General features: G+C 41.0%; 1 protein-coding gene across 6 annotated transcripts in view; it reads left to right on the forward strand.

The window, feature by feature from the left end:
* The window catches only part of EXOC1 (exocyst complex component 1), a 35,514-nt gene that overhangs the window by 1,186 nt on the left and 10,184 nt on the right, over positions 1-24,144 (forward strand). For 2 of the 6 annotated variants that reach the window (XM_079990003.1, XM_079990005.1), the window contains exons 2-12: positions 2,297-2,430; positions 9,697-9,827; positions 11,417-11,576; positions 12,240-12,260; positions 13,369-13,556; positions 14,302-14,529; positions 16,666-16,798; positions 16,954-17,063; positions 18,155-18,208; positions 19,756-19,905; positions 20,738-20,843. In XM_079990003.1, coding sequence (XP_079846129.1) covers positions 2,307-2,430; positions 9,697-9,827; positions 11,417-11,576; positions 12,240-12,260; positions 13,369-13,556; positions 14,302-14,529; positions 16,666-16,798; positions 16,954-17,063; positions 18,155-18,208; positions 19,756-19,905; positions 20,738-20,843 — 1,405 coding nt within the window. In that variant the 5' untranslated portion in view covers positions 2,297-2,306. The remainder of the gene's footprint in view (positions 1-2,296; positions 2,431-9,696; positions 9,828-11,416; positions 11,577-12,239; positions 12,261-13,368; positions 13,557-14,301; positions 14,530-16,665; positions 16,799-16,953; positions 17,064-18,154; positions 18,209-19,755; positions 19,906-20,737; positions 20,844-24,144) is intronic. The other 4 variants (XM_079990007.1, XM_079990008.1, XM_079990006.1 and 1 more) reach the window with 3 other exon arrangements.

The following is a 24,144-nucleotide window of genomic DNA, read 5'->3' on the forward strand; positions in this document are numbered from 1 at the left end:
CTCCCCACAAGGTCTGAGGGACAGTGGACCAGCCCCCTGCTGAAAAAGTTTGCTGACACCTGACTTAGACTAAGTGGGGTGGCGGGAAGTCACTAGAAACTCAAGAAGAACCTATTGTGATGTGATGTAATAAATATTACCATTTTCTTTTCTTTCTTTTGGATAACCCTTTTTTGTTACTTCTTTTTAAGCTCAGTAAAGCATTAAAAAAACCCCCACAAGGTTCCAAGGAACTTCCATCCTCCCCTTTGTGGGCCCTATTATTATCAACCATTTCCTCCCATATCTTTTATGATCCAAATCTTTCCCATCTCCATTGTGTCCAGAATTCACCCTTAAACTACAAGTGATATTTCAATCCTACTAACGATTTTAACTGTTTACAATGGTCTTTAAGATAATATATAATTTCCCCCCATTCCTTACTAAAATTTTGGACTTCCTGATTTCTGATTCTTCCCATCATTTTAGCCATCTCCGCATAGTCCATCAACTTCATCAGCCATTCTTCTCTGGTAGGCTTCAAAGCAATCCATGACAGATCAGTTGCAGCCTAACAGAATGGTCCCTCTGGAATTTGTCACACGTGTGCACACTTGCACATGAATTTGTGAACCTGTCTGTGCTTGGCTGCCCAGAGCTTAAATACGTGACCTTTCACGCATCCTTTCAAACACAGGCCTTTGGAGAGGATTCCTAACTTGGCACAGAAAGAAGACCTGAAATGCAGGATAAAACTATATATCAATACATAGCACTTTACATAAAAATACAGAATGATATAGTAATACGGTATACAGGACAGGTGTCAACCCTATCCCTTCCCCACCAAACCCCAATGAGCAGGCAAGAATTATAAATTGAAATCGAACAAGAAGTTTATTTTATTTTTTAAATGGGAATATAAATCATGGTTGGTCAGGTGTGAGCAAACCAAGTGACCTTTTGTTGCCTTAATGCCATTCATGCTCAGTCCCCTCAGAGGGGCATCTTGAGCTAGGCCAAACTCTATGTGGATAGTTAAATGACTTACCTGGAAGAGTCCCTTTTTCCAGAGCTTTAGGGTGCCATAATTCTTCATGTGCTTACCTGGTAGTAAGTCCTATTCTGAGTGGATGTGTATAGAATGGCACTATTATTGCACTTTAAAAAAAAAAAGAATTACAACATTTTAAGTTTTATTGCACTTTAGGGTGGCACTATTAGAACCTCTTTCTGTGTTCCTCAAACTTGGGTCTCCAGCTGTTGTTGACTACAATTCCCATCATCCCTGATCACTGGTCCTGCTAGCCAGGGGTGATGGGGGTTGTAGTCCTGGAAACACAAGTTTGAGAAACACTGTAGTTAAGTGATAATCTGTACAGTTTGTTTCAAAGTACAGTGGTACCTCGGGTTAAGTACTTAAGTCGTTCCAGAAGTCTGTTCTTAACCTGAAACTGTTCTTAACTTGAAGCACCACTTTAGCTAATGAGGCCTCCTGCTGCCGCCGCGCCGCCAGAGCACGATTTCTGTTCTCATCCTGAAGCAAAGTTCTTAACCCGAGGCACTATTTCTGGGTTAGCGGAGTCTGTAACCTGAAGCATATGTAACCTGAAGCATATGTAACCCGAGGTACCACTGTATTGTCAAGTCCACAAATGCTTATAGCGAAAACGTATCCCAATCGTTTGACTTTTTAAATTTGTCATTTGTGTAGTTAAAGCTAGTGGAAGGAGCATGTTGTCTTCAGCTACTTTGGTATTTTAAACACTTTAATCTTGCTCAGCCTGTTTTTTGTTTAGGTGTAGCAAATGTTCACATGTGATTCTGCAGCTGTTGACTCATTAGTGGTTGCTTTTCTAAGTGAGTTGGGATGCGATTTCTACCACAGGCAGCTTATCTGATTTTAAAGAAATATGTTTTCAACATGCACTTGTGTGTCTGTGAGCCCAGCATACAGTGCTACACTTGGCCTGTTAAGGATGTTCATGCACCAGCTAAAATTTAGTTTTGTTTGTAAGTTGATTTTAGCCATGTCCCAACCCCAATTCAAAGTCCTGCGTCAACCAATGCACAGGATCAAATACACTGTTCTCTTTTTATATTGGTATGAGTTTGTGGGTGCCAGACACCCTAAATTCATAGCTGTCAACGTTTCCCTTTTTTAAGGGAAATTCCCTTATTCTGAATAGGATTCCTCGCAAGAAAAGGGAAAAGTAGACAGCTATGCCTAAATTCTTGGGTCCAGTAGGTGGTGGCTGAGTTCATCTATTCAGAAAAGTACTTAAATGTTGTTATTATTGCCTATATCTTACAGTTCAGAGAAAATGACTGCAATCAAGCATGCCTTACAGAGGGATATTTTCACTCCTAATGATGAACGTTTACTAAGTATTGTTAATGTTTGCAAAGCAGGAAAAAAGAAGAGAAACTGCTTTTTGTGTGCCACAGGTATGTGGTTTTTGTTTTAAGCGTGAGCAAACATTTTTTCGAACTCCTAATTAAGCTCATTGCTAAAAGCTGATACGGTACTTTATTTACTATCAAATTGTACAATTTCACCTATATTTTCTCTAAAAGGTGTTTTTATGATTTAAGTATAGCATTTCAGCACTTAACTTCAATTGATAGGTTATGTCTAAAGGGAACTCCCCAAAGCTTATGCTTTTGTTATTGCCTACTGTAGAAGGGATTCTCGTCAAGCATGTCAGGCAAGCAGTTTTGGGTTCTCTTTTTTTTTTTATAATAATTTTTATTAATTTCCACACATATAATAAAGAACAATGTAAAACAGTATCACATCATACTCATCGGTTCTTACCCTTCTTTCTTTGACTTCCCCATACCTCCCCATCCCTGCATCCTTGTTTAATAATTCTTTAGCAACCCTTGAGTCCATTATCTTAGTTCCCTTTCATAAAAATTTCTTAAGTTTTTTTTTTTTGTTTACTGCTGCAATTCTTTACTTCTTACCCCCTGACATCTTAATATTCCTCAATTTTACAATTATTTTTAAGATATATTTTGAATTTCTTCCAGTCCTCTTCCATTGTCTCTTTCCCCTGGTCCCGGATTCTGCCCGTCATCTCGGCGAGTCCCATAAAGTCAATCACCTTTGTTTGCCATTCTTCCAGAGTAGGTAGTTCTTGCGTCTTCCAATACTTTGCCAGTAGAATTCTTGCTGCTGTAGTGGCATACATAAAGAAAGTCCTATCCTTCCTTGACACCACTTGGCCCACCATGCCCAAGAGGAAAGCCTCTGGTTTCTTAGGAAAAGTCCACTTAAGGACCTTCTTAATTTCATTATAGATCATTTCCCAGAAAGCTTTAACCTTTGGGCAGGTCCACCAAAGGTGGTAGAAAGTGCCTTCAGTCTCATTACATTTCCAACACTTATTATTAGGCAAATGATAAATTTTTGCAAGCTTGACTGGGGTCATGTACCATCGGTAGATCATTTTCATAATATTTTCTCTTAATGCATTACATGCAGTAAATTTAATACCGGTGGTCCATAACTGTTCCCAGTCAGCAAACATAATATCATGACCGATATCTTGTGCCCATTTAATCATAGCTGATTTCACCGTTTCATCCTGTGTATTCCATTTTAGCAGCAAGTTATACATTTTTGATAAGTTCTTAGTATTGGATTCCAACAGTTCTGTTTCTAATTTTGACTTCTCTTTCTGAAATCCTATTTTCCTGTCCTGTTTAAATGTCTCATTTATCTGATGGTAATGCAACCAATCTCGAACCTTAGACTTTAGTTTCTCATAACTCTGAAGTTTCACCCTTTCACCATCATATTCTAAAATCTCATGATATTTTGGCCATTTAGAATCCATATTAAGCTTTTTTACTTCCCTAGCTTCCATTGGTGACACCCACCTAGGGGTTTTACTTTCCAGCAAATCTTTGTATCTAATCCAAACGTTATACAATGCTTTCCTTACAATATGGTTTTTAAAACTTTTATACACCTTTACCTTGTCGTACCATAAGTATGCATGCCAACCAAAACTATTGTCATACCCTTCCAGGTCCAAAATGTCAGTGTTCTCAAGAAGTAGCCAGTGTTTCAACCAGCAGAAAGCTGCTGATTCATAATAAAGTCTTAAGTCCGGCAGGGCAAACCCCCCTCTATCCTTTGCATCAGTTAAAATCTTAAATTTAATTCTGGGCTTTTTGCCCTGCCAGACAAATTTTGATATATCTTTCTGCCACTTCTTGAAACATTCCATCTTGTCCACAATCTGCAGCGTCTGGAATAAAAACAACATTCTAGGCAATACATTCATCTTAATAGTAGCGATTCGGCCTAACAAGGAAAGTTTCAACCTTGACCATATTTCCAAATCCTTTTTAACTTCTGACCAACATTTTTCATAATTGTCCTTAAATAAGTTCACGTTCTTGGATGTTAAGTTTACCCCCAGGTATTTTACCCTTTTTGTTATTTCCAAGCCTGTTTCATTCTGAAAACTCTCTCTTTCTTCCATTGTTAAATTTTTTTGCAACACTTTCGTTTTTTGTCTATTCAATTTAAAACCTGCTACTCGACCAAATATATCAATTAATTCTAATACTCTTTTGGTACTAGTGTCTGGCTGTTGCAAAGTCAATACTAGATCATCTGCGAATGCTCTTAATTTATAATGTCTAACTCCGACCTGAACTCCTTTAACCAACTGGTCCTTTCTGATCATATTTAACAATACCTCCAGGACTGATATAAAAAGCAAAGGGGATATTGGGCAACCCTGTCGTGTACCTTTTTCTATAGGTATTTCTTCTGTTACCACATTATTTACAATTAATTTAGCCTTTTGTTGAGAATATATTGCACCTATACCGTTTTCAAAACCTTGGCCTACCCCCATCCCTTGGAGATTCTTTTTCATAAAAGTCCAACAAATATTGTCAAAGGCTTTCTCTGCATCCACAAAAATCAAAACTGCTTTCCTATTAATGTCAACGTCCAACAGCTCCAAAATATCTATAATGTTTCTCACATTGTCTGACATATGTCTACCTGGGAGAAAGCCTGTTTGGTCCTTATGAATCTCTTCTGCTAAAACTCTTTTCAATCTTTTTGCCAAAATGTCTGCAAAAATTTTGTAATCCACATTGAGTAAGGATATAGGGCGGTAGTTTTTAACCTGGTTCTTCTCAGTCTCTGTTTTCGGTATAAGTGAGATGAAAGCCTCTTTCCACGATTCAGGTGCCTTTTTCCCCTTCAAAATTTCATTGCAAACTTCCTTCAATGGTTGTGTCAACCATTCTTTCAACATTTTGTAGTATTTGGCCGTCAGGCCATCTGGTCCTGGTGATTTTCCCAATTTCATATTTTGAATGGCACCCTCTATTTCTTGTTCTGTTATTTCCTCATTTAAGATCCTTTTACTTTGTTCTGAGATTTTTGGTAAACCGTATTTTCTGATGAATTCTTCTATTTCTTGCTCGTTAATTGACCCTTGTGCATACAATTTCTTAAAGAAGCTTTGAAAACAATTGTTGATCTCATTGGGTTTATGGATAATTTTTCCATCCATTTCTAAACTTGTTACAGTATTCATTTTCTGCCTTTTTTTCAATTGCCATGACAGAAGTTTCCCACATTTATCCGCTGATTCAAAAGTTCTTTGTCTCATTTGCCTTATCTTCCATTCTATTTGTTGGTTCATAAGCTCCATGTACTGCATCTGATAGAACTTTATTTCTCTCAAGATCTCATGGGATTTTGGTTTAGACCTCAACTTCTTCTCTCCTTCTTTTATTTTTTCTAAAATTTTTTCCTTCTTCTCATTTTGTTGCTTCCTCTTAATAGAATTTTGTTGAATCAGGAAACCTCGCATCACGGCTTTGCTTGCGTCCCAAATTATTCTTTTTTCCACATCTGTTTTCCTGTTGATCTCAAAGTAATCTTTTAATGTTTTAAGGGCCTTCTTGTGGATCTCTTCATCCTTAAATAGGGTGTCATTCATTCTCCATCTAAAGGATCCAGTTGTTGTTAGTTTCATCTCCATCTTCACCGCATTATGGTCGGAGCACGTTTTTGGGCATATTTCTACTTTTTTTGTTCTTGACGCCAGACTGCTAGAAATCCAGATTTGGTCTATTCTTGTCCATGTCATTTTTGCTTCAGAGAAGAAAGTTCCCTCTCTCTCTAAAGGGTTCTTTATTCTCCAAATGTCAATCAAGTCCATTGTTTCAGTCATTTCGAAAAAGATCTTTGGTAGTCTCCCTTCTTTTGAAATCACTTGTCTCTGTGCTTTGTCCATGTTTGTTGAGACAACTCCATTCATGTCTCCCATCATTAGGATTTTATAATCTAAAAAGTCAACTAATGTCTCATGCAACTTCCTAAAGAATTCGGCCTTCCCTTCATTTGGGGCATAAATTCCCACAATTAATATCTTTTCTCCTTGAATTTGTATTTCAATTGCCAGGTATCTTCCTTGATCATCTTTAAATATCAATTTTGGAGCCCACTTTTCCTTTGCATAGATCACCACACCTCTTTTCTTTACTTTGTCTGATGAGATAAATTCTTGACCAAGTCTCTTATTTATCAGTAATTTCCTATGTATCCTGGCAATATGGGTTTCTTGCAAACATATTATGTCTAATTGTTCTTTCTTCAAAATGTGAAAAACCTGTCTTCTTTTCCGAGGAAGGTTCAAACCGTTACAGTTCCAACTAAGGAGTTGCAGAGACATTTTGTATTTAGGTAGCTGTTCCTCCAACTGCTCCAAGCTTCTGCTCTTCCTCCGATGGTGGTAGTGAAAGTCCAAATGACAAATTTGCTATATCAGGTGGTTCCCTCTCCTCCACAGTTCCTTTCTGCAGATCCTCCAGGTACCTCTCCAAAAATTGTTCTTTGTCCTGAATTGTTTTTATTTTAATCTTCCTTCCTTTGAAGTTAAAGGACAATCCTTGTGGAAACTACCATCTGAATGGTATAGTGTTTTTCTTCAGCAGGTCTGCTAGGCTTTTGTAATATGTTCTCACCTCTAAAATGTATTTAGGAATGTCCTTAAAAATCTGTATCTGACAATTTTGGATCACCAATGCCTTTTGATAATGCAGATTCAATATTCTATCTCTTTCTTCTTTTGATCTCAGTGTAATTAGACAGTCCCTTGGTTTTTTATCCTGCTTTCTACCCAGTCGAAAGGCTGATATTATTTCAAGTTCCTCGTCTTCCTCCCATTCCTCCTGCCAAAAAGTTATGATGTTCTCTGTAAGAAATTTCACAAGGTTGTCCCCTTCCCCTTCAGGCACCAATCTAAATTTTAAGTTCTTCTCTTTACGTTGAAGTTCCAGTAAGGAGAGGGCTGCATCATGCTCATTCACTTTTTTAATAATAGGCCCAAACTTTTCCCTTGTCTCTTCAGCCGTTGTTTTTGCACTTTCTGCAATCTTTCGTGTTTCTGAATTTTCCTGAATTAATCTATTTATAGAATCTGTGTTAGATTTAACACTAGCTGTATTCACATCCAACCTTGTTGTCAACTCTGTTAATTTTTTAGAATTCTCTGTCGATAGCTTTGTCAATGCTTCCAGGGATTGATTTATTTTAAGTAGTGCCTGAGTCATAGGATCCATAGAAGCTGATGTTTTTTCCTGCACAGCTGCAGTTCCTGATATAGAGCCCCTTTTCTTCTGAGATTGTTTTGCTTTCTGCCTTGTTACTATCTCTTCTGTAGGGGCACTCATATCCTCAAGGTCGTTTTCACAGAGTTGATTCCCAAGTGGAAAATCCCACTGTTACTTTTCCAAGTGCAACAGTTTCACATAGAACCCTCTAGAGGGAGCATTCAATTGTATCCAAATGGCAAAGATAGAAAAAAAAAACAAAGAGGCAAAAACAAAGAGGCAAGGAAGTATAACAGTAGCCAGAAGTTTCCAATATCCAAATTGTAATGTCTCTATTTTCTATGTGGCCAAAATGCAACAGGGTACGTCTAAGGTCCGGTAACTTTGTTGCAAACAAACCCCCACTTCTCAAAGTTTGACAGTCCACGTCCCGGTGTCTTATTTGGGCAGCCCGACCCCGGGGGATTTGGCAATGGAAGATCTTAATTTTCCATTAATTTTCCAGCAGGTTAACAACGTTCCAATCCCTTCCCCCCTTCTCCTGCCAATCTGGGGGAGGTTTTAAGTCCGATGTCAGTTTGACAGCTTAAAAAAATTAGAAAGATTCCCTTTAAGTGCAGCTTGATTTTCGTTGCTTTATCTCTTCTGCAGTTCCGGGGAGGCAGACTTCCTTAATTTTTGCCTTTCCCGTTTTCAGCCAAATTTCTTTTTTAATGTCCCGTTACTTTTTCAATCTTACTCACGGGTGCTGTAATCAAATTCCAATTGCAGGAAGGAATCGGCGCTCTCCGCTCATGGCGACGCGGCTTCACTCCGCTAGCTGGGTGACGACTCTCAGCACCGCGCTTACCCCGATGCCGCTCCGAAGCCTTTAAAAAGGCTCCTTCACAGTACCGGGGGGCGCAAAAGGTGCCCACCGAATCTCCTTTGTTCACAGGCTCCGCGCCTGTGATTTTAGGGGTCCCCCGCTTGCCGTAGCGGGTAAGACCCGAACTAACGGAGCAGTCCTGCCTCGGAGCTCGAGGCTCGGACCGCCATTAAGCGCTGGCGCCGACCGGAAGCCGCAGTTTTGGGTTCTCAGCTGGAAAACACTGTCAGCTGACTGGTTATATTGCTACAGACTTGGGATTCCTAAGTCTCACTTTGCCTTGACCTATCCTATGGAGTGGTAGCAAAGGATGCTACAAATGTTAAGTAGCTCAGAAATGCCAGGATCTATGTGCTAGCACTGTCTTGTGAATGGCTCCCTGCCACAATACAAGTGCTAATACAATAATATTGGCAGTGCTGAGTAAATTGTCATCAATCTGCTACTGTAAAAGGTGTGCCTGTTTCACATATATGTAAATTCAAAGGTTCCTGACTGTGATTTTGTATCTTATTTCCATTCAACCCACACTTTGCTGTTTTCTACTTTATATAGTGGTCAACTCAGATTTCACTTCATGTTTTTGATCAATTATTATTAATTGAATAATAATAAAGCCCTATACCCAGGGTGATCAAGTGTGTTTGAGTACATGAAAGCTTATGCTACAATAAATTTGTGAGTCTTTGGGGTGCCACAGGACTTCTTGTGTTTTGTTGCAATGGACTAACATGTCTGATCCCCTGAAAAAGAAGATATAAAGTGTTCTGTGCATCAGCACTAACATTTTAGGTGCTGCAATGTTTTGAGTCCTGTTTGCCATAAAGAGGCTTCCCAAGGGGCCATCTGCATGAGATCAGTGGCTTGCACTGATTTTTATACCGTGTTTACTTGAATCTAATGCTCACCTTTTTTGACCGAATGACATTGCGAAAATAAGGTGTGCATTAGATTCGATGGTGCATTAGATTCAGGTAAATATGATAATTGCTTTTAATATCTGCAAACAGTAAAATGTTTCCTTCCTGCTTAGCAGCTGCTGACTATGTCTCCTTCCACATTTGAGAGGGCCTGGCTGCCTTCTGCATTCAGAATATCTCTTAGGTTTACATTTTCATATAAAGTAAATGTGGGAGCAGGATATCTGCTTTAGGATTTCTTACTTGTGGCCGTGGGAAAATGGGCATTGTCCATCTTACATTGGTGCTTGGGTCTTGTGGTGATCAGCTATTTATTGTACTCCACAGTGACAACCGAACGCCCGGTGCAGGTAAACGTGGTAAAGGTGAAAAAATCTGACAAGGGAGATTTCTACAAGAGGCAGACGGCGTGGGTGCTTCGAGATCTTGCTGTCGTTGATGCCAAGGATGCCATCAAAGTATGTCTTCGTTATAATGGCTTGAAATCTTCACTCTGCATGGGCAGTAAATGCATGTTTCATTTGTGACACGTTGCCATGTCTTTGGCAAGTTGCTAACTTCAGTGGACTTGGAAACCAGGGTTGCCTTCATATGCGCACTTACAAGCAACTCTTTGAAGGCTCAGACTTACTTTTGAGTAAGTGTATAGAGAAGCAGCTTGCACATCTAACTTCTGTAAAAGAGAATTTCCTTTGGAGAGAAGGTGCAATGTGCAGAGCGATGGTTTTCTGTTTCTTTCATGCACTGCACAAGAATTTTCTTTGTCTATAGACCTTTAAAATCAAACCAAGCATCGCTTTGGACCTTTATTCTGGATACTGACGTGCTTATAAACCACTATCTACAAATTCCAAACAGATAAATATTCAAAAGCATTTTTATTTGTTTCCTACAGAAGTGGTAAGCCTTCATTTCTCTTTGAGTTAGGATCATGTCATTTTTGTGGTGTGTGTGAGCATCTGACATGCTACTGTTGTACTATAAAGAAGCCCAAAGAACATTGTGTTGTTTGAAAATGTATTGGCTTGGATCCTAACCAGCCCTCTGCAAACAGAAGGGCTCTTGGATCCAGCAGAGGCTCCTGTTGGAGCACAGGATGGGTTGCAATTTCCACTTATCTCTCTTTCCCCATTGCCCCCTGCACCACCTCCCATGCTGCTCCAGAGGCTTCCCTGCCCTCTACAGATTTCCTTTTTTTTGAAAATAATTTTTATTAACAGGCCAATCAGATCACGTTAATTCCAAATCACATCAATTCCAAATTACATAGCCAAAATTTTAAATTTTTGTTGGGGGTACCCATATTTCCAGCTTCAAACGGGATCCAAATAGCTCTCTTGCTGCTGCTTTGATGACATAGTTCTGTCCAAATAATAGTCACAGTTCTATTCAATCTTCTCTTTGTTGTTTTCCTCATCTTCTTGTTGTTATCATATATTCCTTTCTTTGTGATCTCTGATAGTTTCCACAAGCGGGTTGAAAACAAACGTTATATCCTGTGTGGCTTTTACGTTCGTCCAAGAGCCATATCAGAATAAACAGACATCATTTCAACACTCCGTACAAAACAATTCCTACAGTCTGTGCTGTTTTCCGCAGACCTGCCGCTCTCATAAATTTTTTTCAGGGGGCCCTGCCAGGCCGAAATCACATTCCAATATAGTTACAAGCCATAGTCCTCCTCCCCCTCTACAGCAGATTTTCAAGAAGGAATATTATAGTGATGAAAGTCCCCACCTCTGCTTCCGTTAGTGGGAGCATCCCATGAATATACCTGATGAAACGCTTCTGCCTGCTGAAGTTTTTTATAGATCCACACCATGCTTTTAAAGCATATTCAACGCACCTTTAAAGCACCTCATTTTCTCAAAATAATGCTGGGAATTGTAGTTCACAGAATTACAGTTCACAGGATTCTTTAGGAAAATCCATGTGCATTTGAATGTGTGTTAAATGTATTACTTAGATCTGCCCTTGGAATCTAAAACAGTATGTTGGGAATGCACTATTATGATTTTTCCCCATCTGTTTTGTCCCTGTTTTTCAGGAAAATCCCGAGTTTGACCTGCATTTTGAAAAAGTGTACAAATGGGTTGCTAGCAGTATAGCAGAAAAGAACACTTTCATTTCATGCATCTGGAAACTCAATCAGCGGTATATTAGAAAGAAGATCGACTTCATAAATGTTAGTTCTCAGCTTCTAGAAGGTAAAAACTTTAGTTGAATCTTTCACAATGCTGTATTCTAGTTAAAAATACTAATTTCATCATACTTTAAAAGTAGTAGAAAATCACGTTTGTATTGCCCTCATTCATGCAAATACTAACAATAACTAAGGCTTTTATTGGCTTCATATGTCTTTGACCTAAATTAGGACATGGTCCACTTTCCTGGAAGTTCTTTTGAAATTAATTAGCTTGGTGAGTGTAGGATTAAGGCATGTTTTGCCAGAGACATTCTGCAGTCTTGGACTTTTGGACCCCTGTACATCATACTTGAAGAGCCTATGTGACTTATTAGTTGCTAAAGCTAAGTTTAAATTGTTATCAGATCAATTTTAATGTGTCCTGCTTGGCAGGTCTAACCTGTCCATTCTGAGAAAAGCAACTGAATACAAGTTTAGAGTATTAAGGTAACTGTTAATTACACAGCCTGCATGCTTGTATGTTTAAAAGATTAATAAGAAATCTCATGGTCTACCAGATGTTGCATGTATATGAAAAAATCTGCTTTGTAGTCTACTTAAATTTCAAAGCTTTGACTCTGTGACGATTTATTGCCATTTCTGAAAAATTCTGTGTTCGTTCACTGCTTAGCTAATATTCTTTGCTTCCTTTCCTCTGCTTTTCAAATCCTTTCTAATTCTCCAGAACTACCTAAAGTCGCAGAAGGTGCGTAACACCTTTTCTTTCTGTTTTTCTTCTTCTGTGTGACTAATTCAGTTGCTTTTTGCTTTTTTAAATTGCACGTGGCCCATCTTGTTAAGCAAAACACATTTCTTCAGGTCACTCAGGAATGTACTGAAAATGCAGGTGGAAATACTATTCAAGAGTTTTTAAATTCATAACTCTTTGAAGCCTTAATGCTGCAAGGAGCAGCTGAAACATCTCCAAATGTGAAGAAATGTCATGAAAGTACTGTTTCACAATGCAGTGCAAATGGTGTTAGTTATTTACAGGTAATTACCTGGAAATGCTGTGCTGAAATCGAACTGTATTGGACAGAGGTCATAGATTGTATTCAGCTGACTATGGAGGAAGAATCAGTACTTTTATTTTTGTAAAGCAAGCACCCATTTAAAAAGCAAGGGCAGAAAATGGCAAGTAAGGGGAAAGAGATCAAACCTTAGTACTCGGAGGATAAAATACTTTTATGTGACTTCTTAAAGGTGAGGAATAAGTAATAGAGATGGACACTGGAAAAGAGTCAGTTTTTGTTTGCCGTATCAAAGGTTTGGTTGTCTGCTGCCTTAAAACAGGCATAGGCAAACTCGGCCCTCCAAATGTTTTGGGACTACAACTCCCATCATCCCTGACCACTGGTCCTGTTAACTAGGGATGATGGGAGTTGTAGTCACAAAACAACTGGAGGGCTGAGTTTGCCTATGCTGCCTTAAAACCTAGGTAGGATCCTGACAGGGGCAAAAATTACCTACCCAGGTAAGGTTCCAGGAGTAGGTCTTCAGTGTAGTCAAAGCCTTTACCATTCAATAAATTCCAGTTATCACATTCTGTACCAAAGGGAGCCTGAATGAATTGGAGCAAAATATCAAACATTAAATGACACTAGCCTCTTTTTTATATTGAAAAGGACTTGGAGAATAATAGTGTTTCCTAACTTACCATTTGAAGAAAACTCATGATGCTTACATTGTATGGACAGCTCTCTTCCACTTTCTTTGGCATTGTGGTCTTGTCAGTCATTCAAAAAAATTTTGATCACCTAGGTTAAGCCTTGTATCCATTTTTCATGAACGCAATCTTTTTCTGCTCTCTCAAGAATCGGTTCCAAGCGGTGAGAATCAGAATGTGGCAGGAGGAGATGAAGAGGTGGTGGACGAATACCAAGAGTTAAATGCAAGAGAAGAGCAGGACATCGAAATAATGATGGAAGGCTGTGAATATGCCATCTCCAATGCAGAGGCCTTTGCAGATAAGTTATCCAGAGAACTGCAAGTGCTCGATGGGGTAATGATTTATTTTGAAATATGGCAGTGTGCTTTGCAAGAGATAATGGAAAGGTTCTCATCTTATGCAGAATACACTTTGGTTTGGACTTAGGCTTGGGGCAGCCATTGTGGTCCTCAGCAGATGTTCTGGACTCCAGCATAACCAGTGATCAGGAACAATGGGAGCTGTAGCCTAGCAACATTTGGAGGGACCACCAAGATTCCTCCTTTGCAGCCATGCCTTGAATTTGGGGCTGCTTGAATCTACACCTTTACCTGTCCATGCCTCACATCAAGTGATGAATGGCTTGGACAAAACAGCCACGGGGAGCCAAATTGGGAAGCCTGGTGGGCCTAATTAGGGCTGTGGGCCAAAGTTTCTTCTACCATTGCTGCTTACCAGGGTTTGTGGCAGCTGTCCTCAACTTAATGCCCTTTAGATATTTTAGACTTGCACTCCCATCAGCTCTAGCCAGCATAGCCAATGTTCAGGGAAGATAGCGGTTGCTTTTAGATTTGTTGGAAGCAGCCCAGAGTGACTGGGGCTGCCCAGTCAGATGGACTTAGCAATAACATTACTTACTTACTTACTTACTTCTGGAGGGCTCCAGGTTGGTGCACATGAATGCTGGTGTAATAATTCTGAGAGAGTTATGGTTGTTTTTTTTAATCAGCTGTGTTCCAACTTGGTGTCATTTCATTTAGTGACTACCAACACTTGAAATACAATGGAAGATGGGTAATGGATATTATTTCCTTTGCAGGCAAACATCCACTCGATCATGGCCTCTGAGAAACAAGTGAACATCTTGATGAAGCTGCTGGATGAGGCACTGAAAGAGGTGGACCAAATTGAAGTGAAGCTGAGCAGTTATGAGGAAATGCTGCAGAGCGTGAAAGAACAAATGGACCAGATTTCGGAAAGCAACCATCTAATTCATCTTAGCAACACTAACAACCTGAAATTACTTTCAGAGATAGAGTTCCTTGTTGTAAGCATGTGACATACTTACATATTTATTTGTTCAAACACACAGTCAACCCAAACCGAAATTTGAGTGAATTACAATAGATTAAAAAGTAGTTGTCACACTGCCATTATATTTAATGCCGATAAAACACGTTTAGCTGTTCAGCTGCATAGCTTTAGGTTCAGTGAGCGACTTTAAGTGCATCCAGGGACTTTGGCATGCCCAGTACACTTTTTGACTATTCCCCATATTTATTAAATTTCTTCTCTGCCTTTTTTTGCAATGAAGCGCACAAAAAAGATAACCGCAAAAGTGTGTGTGTGTAATAAAAATAACAACAGATTTAAAACTCTACAAACAGATTAAAAATTGATTTGTTAGTTTTAAACTAGCAGCTGATAGGTGTTAAAAAACAACAACCAGGAGCCCAGTAAAATTGCCTCATCCGGGCTAAAGGCTTAGGAAAACCGTCACTTCTTTGCATAGGGATAGCAAAGAGATTGATCTCCCTCAAAAGGAACTATGAAGCCTAAATACACCTGGCTCTTTCTTGTGTTCCTATTGAATGCATTTCAGATGTTGGCAGAACATAGGACAGGGTCTCTTCAAAGATCTTAAAATGCATGTGGGATAAGATCGCCCTGTTGGTAACCTGGTCTCAAGCCGTTGAGTTTTAGAGATCATGACCAGTGTACTGAATCGAATCCATAGCTGTACTTCAATGGCAGCTCCCCATAGGCCTGCTTCTCAAGTCATGCTAAGGCAAACACAGTGCTGCCTGCGGCGGGCACTTCACCAGGCGAAATGGGCTTTCTGTCTCGGTGCAGTTTACTTTTGGTTCCGATGTGTTTGTGTGCTTAAGTCAACTTAGCGATCTGTATGGGGAGCTCAGTTAGCGGCAGCTATGGGAATTGATAAAAATGCTAACATGCACATCCATGCCCAAGGTTATTATGGCTGGTGGAAATTAGGTTAGTGGTGCTTGTTTGGAATATGCAAAATAGTACAATGGTACCTCGGGTTACATACTGTCAGGGGTTCAGAAGCAGAGGCACAGGGAAGAGAGGAGATGGAGAGCGAAGGGGAAGAATCCGAGGGGAGCGTAGGAGAAGAGGACAGTGGACTGAGGGATTCCATGAGCCTCTCCAGTGAATCGGAAGATTCACAGAAGGGGGCGCCAGTGGCCAGGGGTAGGGGGTTCCCAAGGGGAACGTCCCAGGAGCAAGGGGGCAGCAGGGACTCCCAGAGCAGTAGTTGGAAATCAGGACCAGCTTCCCCACCAGAGCAGAGTGGGGGGGAAGAGTCCCAAGGATCAGGGCCAGTGCATTCCCCACCAGGGAGAGAAGATAAGGCAGGGCTGACCACACCTCCATCGGAGAGTCAGACAACGGAGGGGAGGTCAGATCCGGCCAGTATCCCGGAAGGAGAGGGAAGCAGTGACAGAAGTAGTGTAACGGTCAGGAGGAAGGTCACTGGGTTGGCGCGAGAGGCAAGTTCAAATGTACAGGAGCGCGGGACAGCAGAGAATGAGGATTGGGAACCGGGTCCTAAAGCCCGCCGGAGGGAGGGGGAGGAGCTAAGCGACTCAGCGTCGGAAGAGTCCAGAAAGGGCAATGCCCCAGCGGGCAGGAGGACCCAGAGGAGGAGAGAGCAGCGTAAAAGGTGGAGCCGGGCTAGGATCTTAAACTGGTGTCATAGGGGAGGAGACTCAGACGGTACTTCGCCGGTCTAGGCTTTAAGACGTAGAGCTGCGCGCTGCGGCTTTGAAATGGAAACTAAACCTCAATAAAGACTTTTGTACATAACGACAGTCTGGCGTTGGTCCTCTGTGAGCTGGGACCTAGAGGCAGCTCTGACACATACGCTTCAGGTTACAGACTCCGCTAACCCAGAAATAGTACCTCGGGTTAAGAACTTTGCTTTAGGATGAGAACAGAAATTGTGTTCCGGCGGTGCGGCAGCAGCAGGAGGCCCCATTAGCTAAAGTGGTGTTTCAGGTTAAGAACTGTTTCAGGTTAAGAACGGACCTCCGGAACGAATTAAGTACTTAACCCAAGGTACCACTGTAATCTGAGCTCCTTTCTGTAGCCTGTGAAAGATAAATAAGGCTTTAAAGTTTCGTGCTTGCCCCCCCAGTGTAAACGTTTGTTCTTGCAGAACCACATGGATTTGGCAAAAGGTCACATCAAAGCCCTCCATGAAGGAGACCTCTCATCTTCCCGGGGCATTGAGGCCTGCACTAATGCGGCAGATGCACTCTTACAGTGTATGAGTGTAACTCTTCAGCCAGGTAAGTGTTTTTCTAATTAAGGACCCCACACCCCACCCCTCTTACCTTTGTTTTTCTGCAGCTGAAGTCTTCTGGTTTTCCCCAGTCCTTTTCTCCTTTCTGAAACTTCCCTTACTGAAGCAGTATTTTGTTTTGGTTGCCTCTTCTGATTATAGGGCATGAGATGCTCCACGCTGTGAAGCAGCAGCAGCAGCGCTTTAGCGATTTGCGAGAGCAGTTTGCGCGGAGACTGGCCAGCCATCTCAACAACGTATTTGTTCAGCAGGTACCTTGACTCTTTTCCAAACTGTAAATTTTTTGAAGATGAATGCTCGATTCAGTTTTCAGAGACTTCAGTAAATTCTACATTTCACTGAAGACTTCCCTTAAGCTGTCTGACTGCTTTGCATCACTTTGCTCCCTTAATGATCAGTGGCAAAGAAAATTTAGTGAAATGAGCCAGCCATTGGCTATATCCCAGACCCTCAAAGTGTCTCTTATTTTCCAGGGGACAACCCCGGATTTACAGAAGCCATCCTGGTTTCTGATTTGTTCCCAGAATGTCCCGCTTTTCCTTAGGATGTCCCTATTTTCATTGGAGAACTGTTGGAGGGTATGGAGTTATCCAACCTCCGAGCCATCTAAGGCAGCTCTGCGTAGGGAAGTTTTTTAAATGTTTAATGTTTTAGTATGTTTTTATATATGTTGCAAGCCGTCCAGAGTGGCTGGGGCAACCTAGTTAGATGGGCGGGGTATAGATAGTAAGATGATGATGATGGAATAGGATGTCCCTATTTTCATTGGAGAATTGTTGGAGGGTATGTATACCATTTATGTGAAAAATTAACTAAACACTGGCATCTCAGTACTACGGCTCCAGTGCACAAATATTCTGGTGAACTCATGCTACCTGGTTCTCTGCAGTGCAAGAAATAGGATATGAGCATTGCTTTTCCATGTCTTCACTGCTAGGAGATGGAGATGGCCAGAAGATTAGATGGCTTTACAAAATAATGAGTGGAGGCCGGGATAGGCCTGTTTTTGGATTTTAGTTACAATATGCAAAAATGGAGCATGTTTTAGAGCCAATATATTTTTGATTTCTGCCTATTGTGGGAGGAATACAGTGCCTTCCTTGTGAGCTAAGCTTCCCAGGGGAATTGGTCACTGTTAAGAGACCAAACATTTATCCAGATTGAGAAGTTTATATATTTTCTTTGTATGGCACTTACAAATTAATATTTGGTCTAACTTCTGTACCACCTTTGTTTCTGAAGCTTTTAAGTTGTCACATGCACAGCTTAATGTTAGGAATGGGTTGTGTGGGCATCTCTATTCAATACAGTGTTTACATCCCTGCATTTTATCTCCACATAGTTTATAGAGCTGGAGAAGGGTCTCATTAACAGGTCCTACTATCTTTCAGTTCCTGTGAGTACAGAGAGTTTGAATCAACCTGTTTTAATTTTACTGAGTCGTCTTTTAAAAAGCTTGCTAAGCCTAATGTATGTCCTGCAGTGTTGCCTCTGCAAAATAGAAAATATGGCTTCTGTGACTTGAGGAAACAAGTCCTTCTGAGGATTACCTCGACACCAAAGCTTCCTACATATTGTAAAATGCGCTTTGTAAAAGATGCACAACTTAGGCACAAAGATGTTGAATCAACATAGATTGGTTTAGAGCTGTGTCAACGTGATTTGCACAGGTGGGTGGGTGGTAGCAGGGAAGGCAAATGGAAACTGCTGGTTTTATTTACTTTGTTATTTATTAAATTTTTATACCACTCTTCATATGACGATCACAGTTCATTACTAGAAATTAAATTATAGTGAAGTCATTCTTGAATATCACATTATTGTCCTCAGTAGAGAACAAGCAGAACCTGCAGCAAAATATTGCAGTTTGGAGTGGTCCTGCTTAGAATTGCCAGCCAGCCATGCCTTATTAAGGATATGCCACACTCTTCCCTCTTCCCCAAGGCTTTCTGTCCCCTAACCACCCTCCCAACCCCTGCAGTCACTCAGCATTCCATGCCCACTGACCATGGTCAGTCTTCTTTGAGCTGTTTTGGGTCTCTTCCCATCCCCCACCCCCTGCCTCTGGCAGGATTTTTTCCAAAGATTTGAGTACTTCTGGAACCTTGGGGTTCCCCCACGCCTGCTGATATCCCCCTCTTGTGCGTGGATAATGCCATCTGGCATACGTAAGGATCCACATTAAGAGAATGAGTTTGCAATTAGTATATAGGATACCTGGCTTTCCTGGTACCTGTGAAGTCTACATGTGAATGTTGGGGCTGATCGTATTTAGCATTTTGTTAACATAATATAACTCAAAAGGGAGTGAAACCAGCTTTGATAAGCTTTGTTAAATTGTGTCTAACAGGGAAATGAGATACTTCCTCTATTTTGGGCTTATTATGGAGTGATGATGAATGAATAGGTGACAGAATGGCTTACATGTCTGTGAACGATGTCTATTAACTCGCACTTTTGTATTTAACATCTTGTCCGGAGTTGCATTTTTAAAGCATACCATTAAATTTATATTGTTTTACTGTGTAAAATAATATTGAAGAAATTCAACCTAAATCTAACAAATTGGGCTTTTTTTCACGCTATATAAATGATTTTGGAATCTGGTGGGACAATATCTTAGCTGTCGCTACCAAGTTAATGAGAGCAATATTGAAATTTCAAACAGAAAATGCAAGTCCCGATAAGAATGCGTTGTGATTTCTAACACATAATCTGTAGCTCAGCATTTATTTTGTTGTTTGAATATTTTGTGGGGTTTTTTTATGTCTGTTTTCTTTCTTTCAAAGTACTGAAAGGAACACAGAACAGCTGCAAAACCATACCTGCTAAATGGCAAGGCAGATCTTTTATCTGACAAACTGGCAAATTCCCGGGGTGTCCAGGTTTGCGATTCTACTGTCATGTTCATACAACTTTCTTCTGTTGCTTTCCTCTGCCAAGGGCCATGACCAAAGTTCCACTCTTGCTCAGCACTCCATTGAGTTGACCCTACCGAACCATCATCCCTTTCACAGAGACTTGTTGCGCTATGCCAAACTTATGGAGTGGTTAAAGAACACAGATTATGGAAAATATGAAGGGCTAACAACGGTGAGTGGCTCAAAGTGAAATATAGTATGGGATGTAATCAAACAGTCTTTTCTTCTGCTAAATTAGTTTACAGTGTGAAATGACGATGCAGCAGTCTAGGGACTATTAGCTCTTGAACAATAGGAAATCTCCTTTCCACCACTACTGTGCCCTCTTCAGTCTAAGTTTATTCCTTTTGATTTATTGAGATTATGAGTCTCAAGATAAAATTGCAACACAGTTTGCCTTATGCTGCCGGCTTCCTCTGGTGCTCAGAGTTGCATTTTCAGTTTCTTCATCTGTAGAGATAACTTGCATATCCAGGCAACTCCCCACTCGTTTGCAACCGCGTGCATGCGCAGCGCCGCAAAATAAATAAAGAATTCAGTTCAAACCCAGAAATGGCATGGAAAGGGCAAAAATGGCACAAAAAAGCAGCTCGGAATCCCAGGAGCTTTTGCAGGTGCAATCCCATGAGCCTTTGCATCAGCCTTTTATGGTCTGTGGAGAGATGGAACTTGAGAAAGGAGGTTTGGAGGGAGTCTGGTATGTGTTTTTCGTTTTCAAAAGCTTTTTTCAAGAGTTTCCAGAGGTCGAATTGGGGTTTAGAGATGTTTCAGATGGTGTTCCCAGTACACACAATTTCACTTACATGTGTGGTATCCAGGAGTGTAAATCCCTCACAGAGGTGCCAGGTTGCCTCCAAGACTGAGGGAGCCTGGCACGCATCGCGCATGCCATCACACCCGACACATGTTGTGCATTCCAAATTTACGTCTTTTGAAGTGATCTGCCATATATTTCTCTCCCGAGAAGCCACTAAACAATTAATGTGTGCTCATTTTTCTTTAAGAACTATATGGACTACTTATCACGGTTGTATGACAGGGAAATAAAGGATTTCTTTGAAGTTGCCAAGATTAAAATGACAGGGGCAACGAAGGAAGGGAAGAAGTTTGGTAAGTATATAACAGGTGCTCCCTTTTTTTCAGTTTTGTGTCAGAATGAGCCGAAGGAGGTTTCTACTTTTGCAACTGACAGCAGATATTTTAGCAGCGACTGCAAAAGTGTTTTAAGAAGTTTTGAGTAAGAGGTGCAGGTGTCGCCATTTAAATTTGATGTGCAAATTGTGGAGACTAAAATTCTAGTGGTGTTCTGCCTGACAAGTGGCAAGGGGACCAGCAGCAAGTCCTTTTAGCTCTGCTTAGTGCTGTTTGATATTTCTGAAGATGTGATCCAGTGAGTCTTCTGTATGAAGGCTTATATTGATGGTGCTGGGGTTATGTTCAGAGGTCTTAGTTAATAGTAAATATTCATGAGTATAAATATTTGGAATGGATCATGAGGGCTTTTCTAAGTTTCACTTATGGCAGTAGGGAGTTCGAGATGTTGGAATTTCTGTCCTGAGGAGAACATGGTACGTAAAGGCTTATAGTGGAATCTAAGACATTTCTTTGGTTATAGTCTTCCCTAAGTGATGTTAAGGGATGTGGGTGGTGCTGTGGTCTAAACCACAGAGCCCAGGGCTTGCCGATCAGAAGGTCGTGGTTTGAATCCCCACGACGGGGTGAGCTCCCATTGCTTGGTCCCTGCTCCTGCCCACTTAGCAGTTCGAAAGCGCATCAAAGTGCAAGTAGATAAATAGGTACCTCTCCAGCCGGAAGGTAAACGGCGTTTCTGTGCGCTGCTCTGGTTCGCCAGAAGCAGCTTAGTCATGCTGGCCACATGACCCGGAAGCTGTCTGCGGACAAACGCCAACTCCCTTGGCCTATAGAGCAAGATGAGCATCGCAACCCCCAAGTCGTCCGCAACTGGACCTAATGGTCAGGGGTACCTTTACCTTTAAGTGATGTTAACTTGAATGTATCTTGCCAAAGGAAACTCTGCATCCTTTTCTTTTAAAAGACAGAACTGGAAATAAATTGTGTAACGTAACTTGTACCCTTTGGAATAGAATATGATTTAAATCCAAAGAAAACTGCAAGCAATTGATAGTAAACCCTGTAAGGATTTTCATGGAGCCAAGTGGAGCTTACAGCAAAATCCTGTTCAGGATTCCAAACACTCCATCCTCATCCATTCCCTCTATTCCAGTTTTCAGTCTTTCTCCTCCAACAGTTAGGCAGCATTCCATGGCTATTTAGTACACTTAGTACTCACTGGGTTGTTTGGGGGTGTTCCCCAGCCCCTAAAAGATAGTTTGTACTTTCACAAACCTCAGTGTTTCCCCAAGCCTACTGATCTCTCTCTCTCCCCCCCCCCCCCCTTGGGATGGAAGGTTCCATTTTGGCTACATAAGAAACGGCACTTGCAGTCTGAATATCAGAAATGCAGGGCATGATTCTGCACGCTATAATGCGGTGGAATATTATGTGTTGCCTAAAGGGACCCCTTTTTAGATAAGGGCCCATGATAAGCCATTATCTTCAATGTATGGGGTGTTGCACTTTCCCAGATTGACTGTTTTTAAATCTCTCCTTCCATACAGTGACCCCCTGCATTTTCAATAATGTAGGCCGCCCTGTCCCACAGTGCGGTGTCTCTGATAGCCAGGCCTCTGTGTACTCTGTAAATATGCAATCATACTGCCCCAATTAATATCGGGTGCAGAATTTAGCATCCTGGGAATTTCAGCTTGTCCTCTCTTTTCTTTTTTTAAGGCACACTGCTAGCCCTTAAGGCTGCTAAGTTGAGCTCAAGCACAGACATATATGAAGAGTGTTTGGTGAAATATCCAAATGCCAGAGAGTAGACAGGAATAATTTCTGGTGTTTGGGAGTGAGCCTTCTATTTTTTGTGCCTCTTCTCATTTTGTTTATTCTTTATTTATCTACCCCACCCCACCCCCAAATGTTCTTGGTGAACGTGTAAATTTGAAAACACTGAGGGAGGAGGGAGGACCACAATAAATAGATATTATTTCCACACATACATATGCAAAGCCCCTGTGACAGTGACCTAGCAGCTGCAAGTCATGTTCACATGCTTTCCTCTTTCTTCTCCATTCTTTTTTGCATTAGTCCATGCCCATAGGCTCACAAAATATCTTATTTGTTAATATATGTACAGGGTTTGGGAAATTTTAGGCACTTTGTGTGGGATAACCAGCCTCATAACCAACATGATTAAGTCTAATTAATGCATGAAGGGGTTAATGTCATAGAGGAAGCTGCCCTGCCAGGTTTAGCTAGGTTACAGCCTTTCACCTTGTGAGGAAGGTAATCAAGCCTATTGCTGTTCCTCAGTCTACCATAGAGGCTCATTGTGTGAAGAGATATTGAGCTGACTGCTGCAGCCCAGATCTCATGGCTCTTAGCAAGCCATTATTTTACATGTAGTGTTGTATTTACTGTGAACATTGCACATCAAATCTTCTGTGTATGCAACCTGTCTCTCCAATTGTTGCTACTAGATTGGAATTCAACCTCCAAGTCTCATTCAGTAATAAGTAACCTTGTGTCCTGTGGTTTTGTGTTTGCGGCCTGACAGTTTTGTCCTCTCCAAAAGTACATAAATCCTACCAGGTTTCTATGTGGACAGGTGTATGTTGTTACTGTAAAATCAGGATGGAAATGTTAATAATAGCTGTTGTGAACCCATAGGAAACATAGTTTGCCTGCAGAAATATTGCCCTGCCTCAGTCCCTCCACCTCCTCAGCCCTCAAGGTAGCATGGTAGGAAGGAGGAGAAAAAAATCCTCTGCAGTGTGTGATGTAATGTATGTTTGAAGTGTAACACTAAACTCTTTCATTGTGAATTGCACTTAAAGCATGGAAGGCATTTAGTGTACTCAATACGCCACATGGAAACGATGGTTATGGCATTAAAAAGCATCTTAAGTTGCCAGTAATGAGACAATACTCCAGGCTTACCAGATGTACAGGAGACTGAAATTTAGATAGTGTCACATAGTCTTGGGGAAGCGCCATAGCTTTGTGTGCAAATGGTTGCAGATTGAGTCCAGAACATCTCTAGGTAGGGCTGGGGAAGACAGGGCTGTAGGAGACATCTGGAGATCTTCTGCCTTTCAGCATAGACAATACTGAGCTAGAAGGACCAATGGTCTGACTTTGTACAATGCAACTTCTATGCCCCAGCCGTCATCAGATTGTAGAAGTTGCTTTTTCTACAATGGAGGATTGCTTATCTATGGACAGTGAGTGTTAGTTTAGGCTTTTCTGTGCATGTGCAGCAGTGCAGCTCTGTACATAGAAGTTGAGGTCTCCCATTGTCAAGACCATGCAAGCATTAAAGCAGTGG

This window comes from Podarcis cretensis (assembly GCF_951804945.1).
Source record: "Podarcis cretensis genome assembly, chromosome: 9".
In the NCBI taxonomy this organism is placed as follows: domain Eukaryota; kingdom Metazoa; phylum Chordata; class Lepidosauria; order Squamata; family Lacertidae; genus Podarcis; species Podarcis cretensis.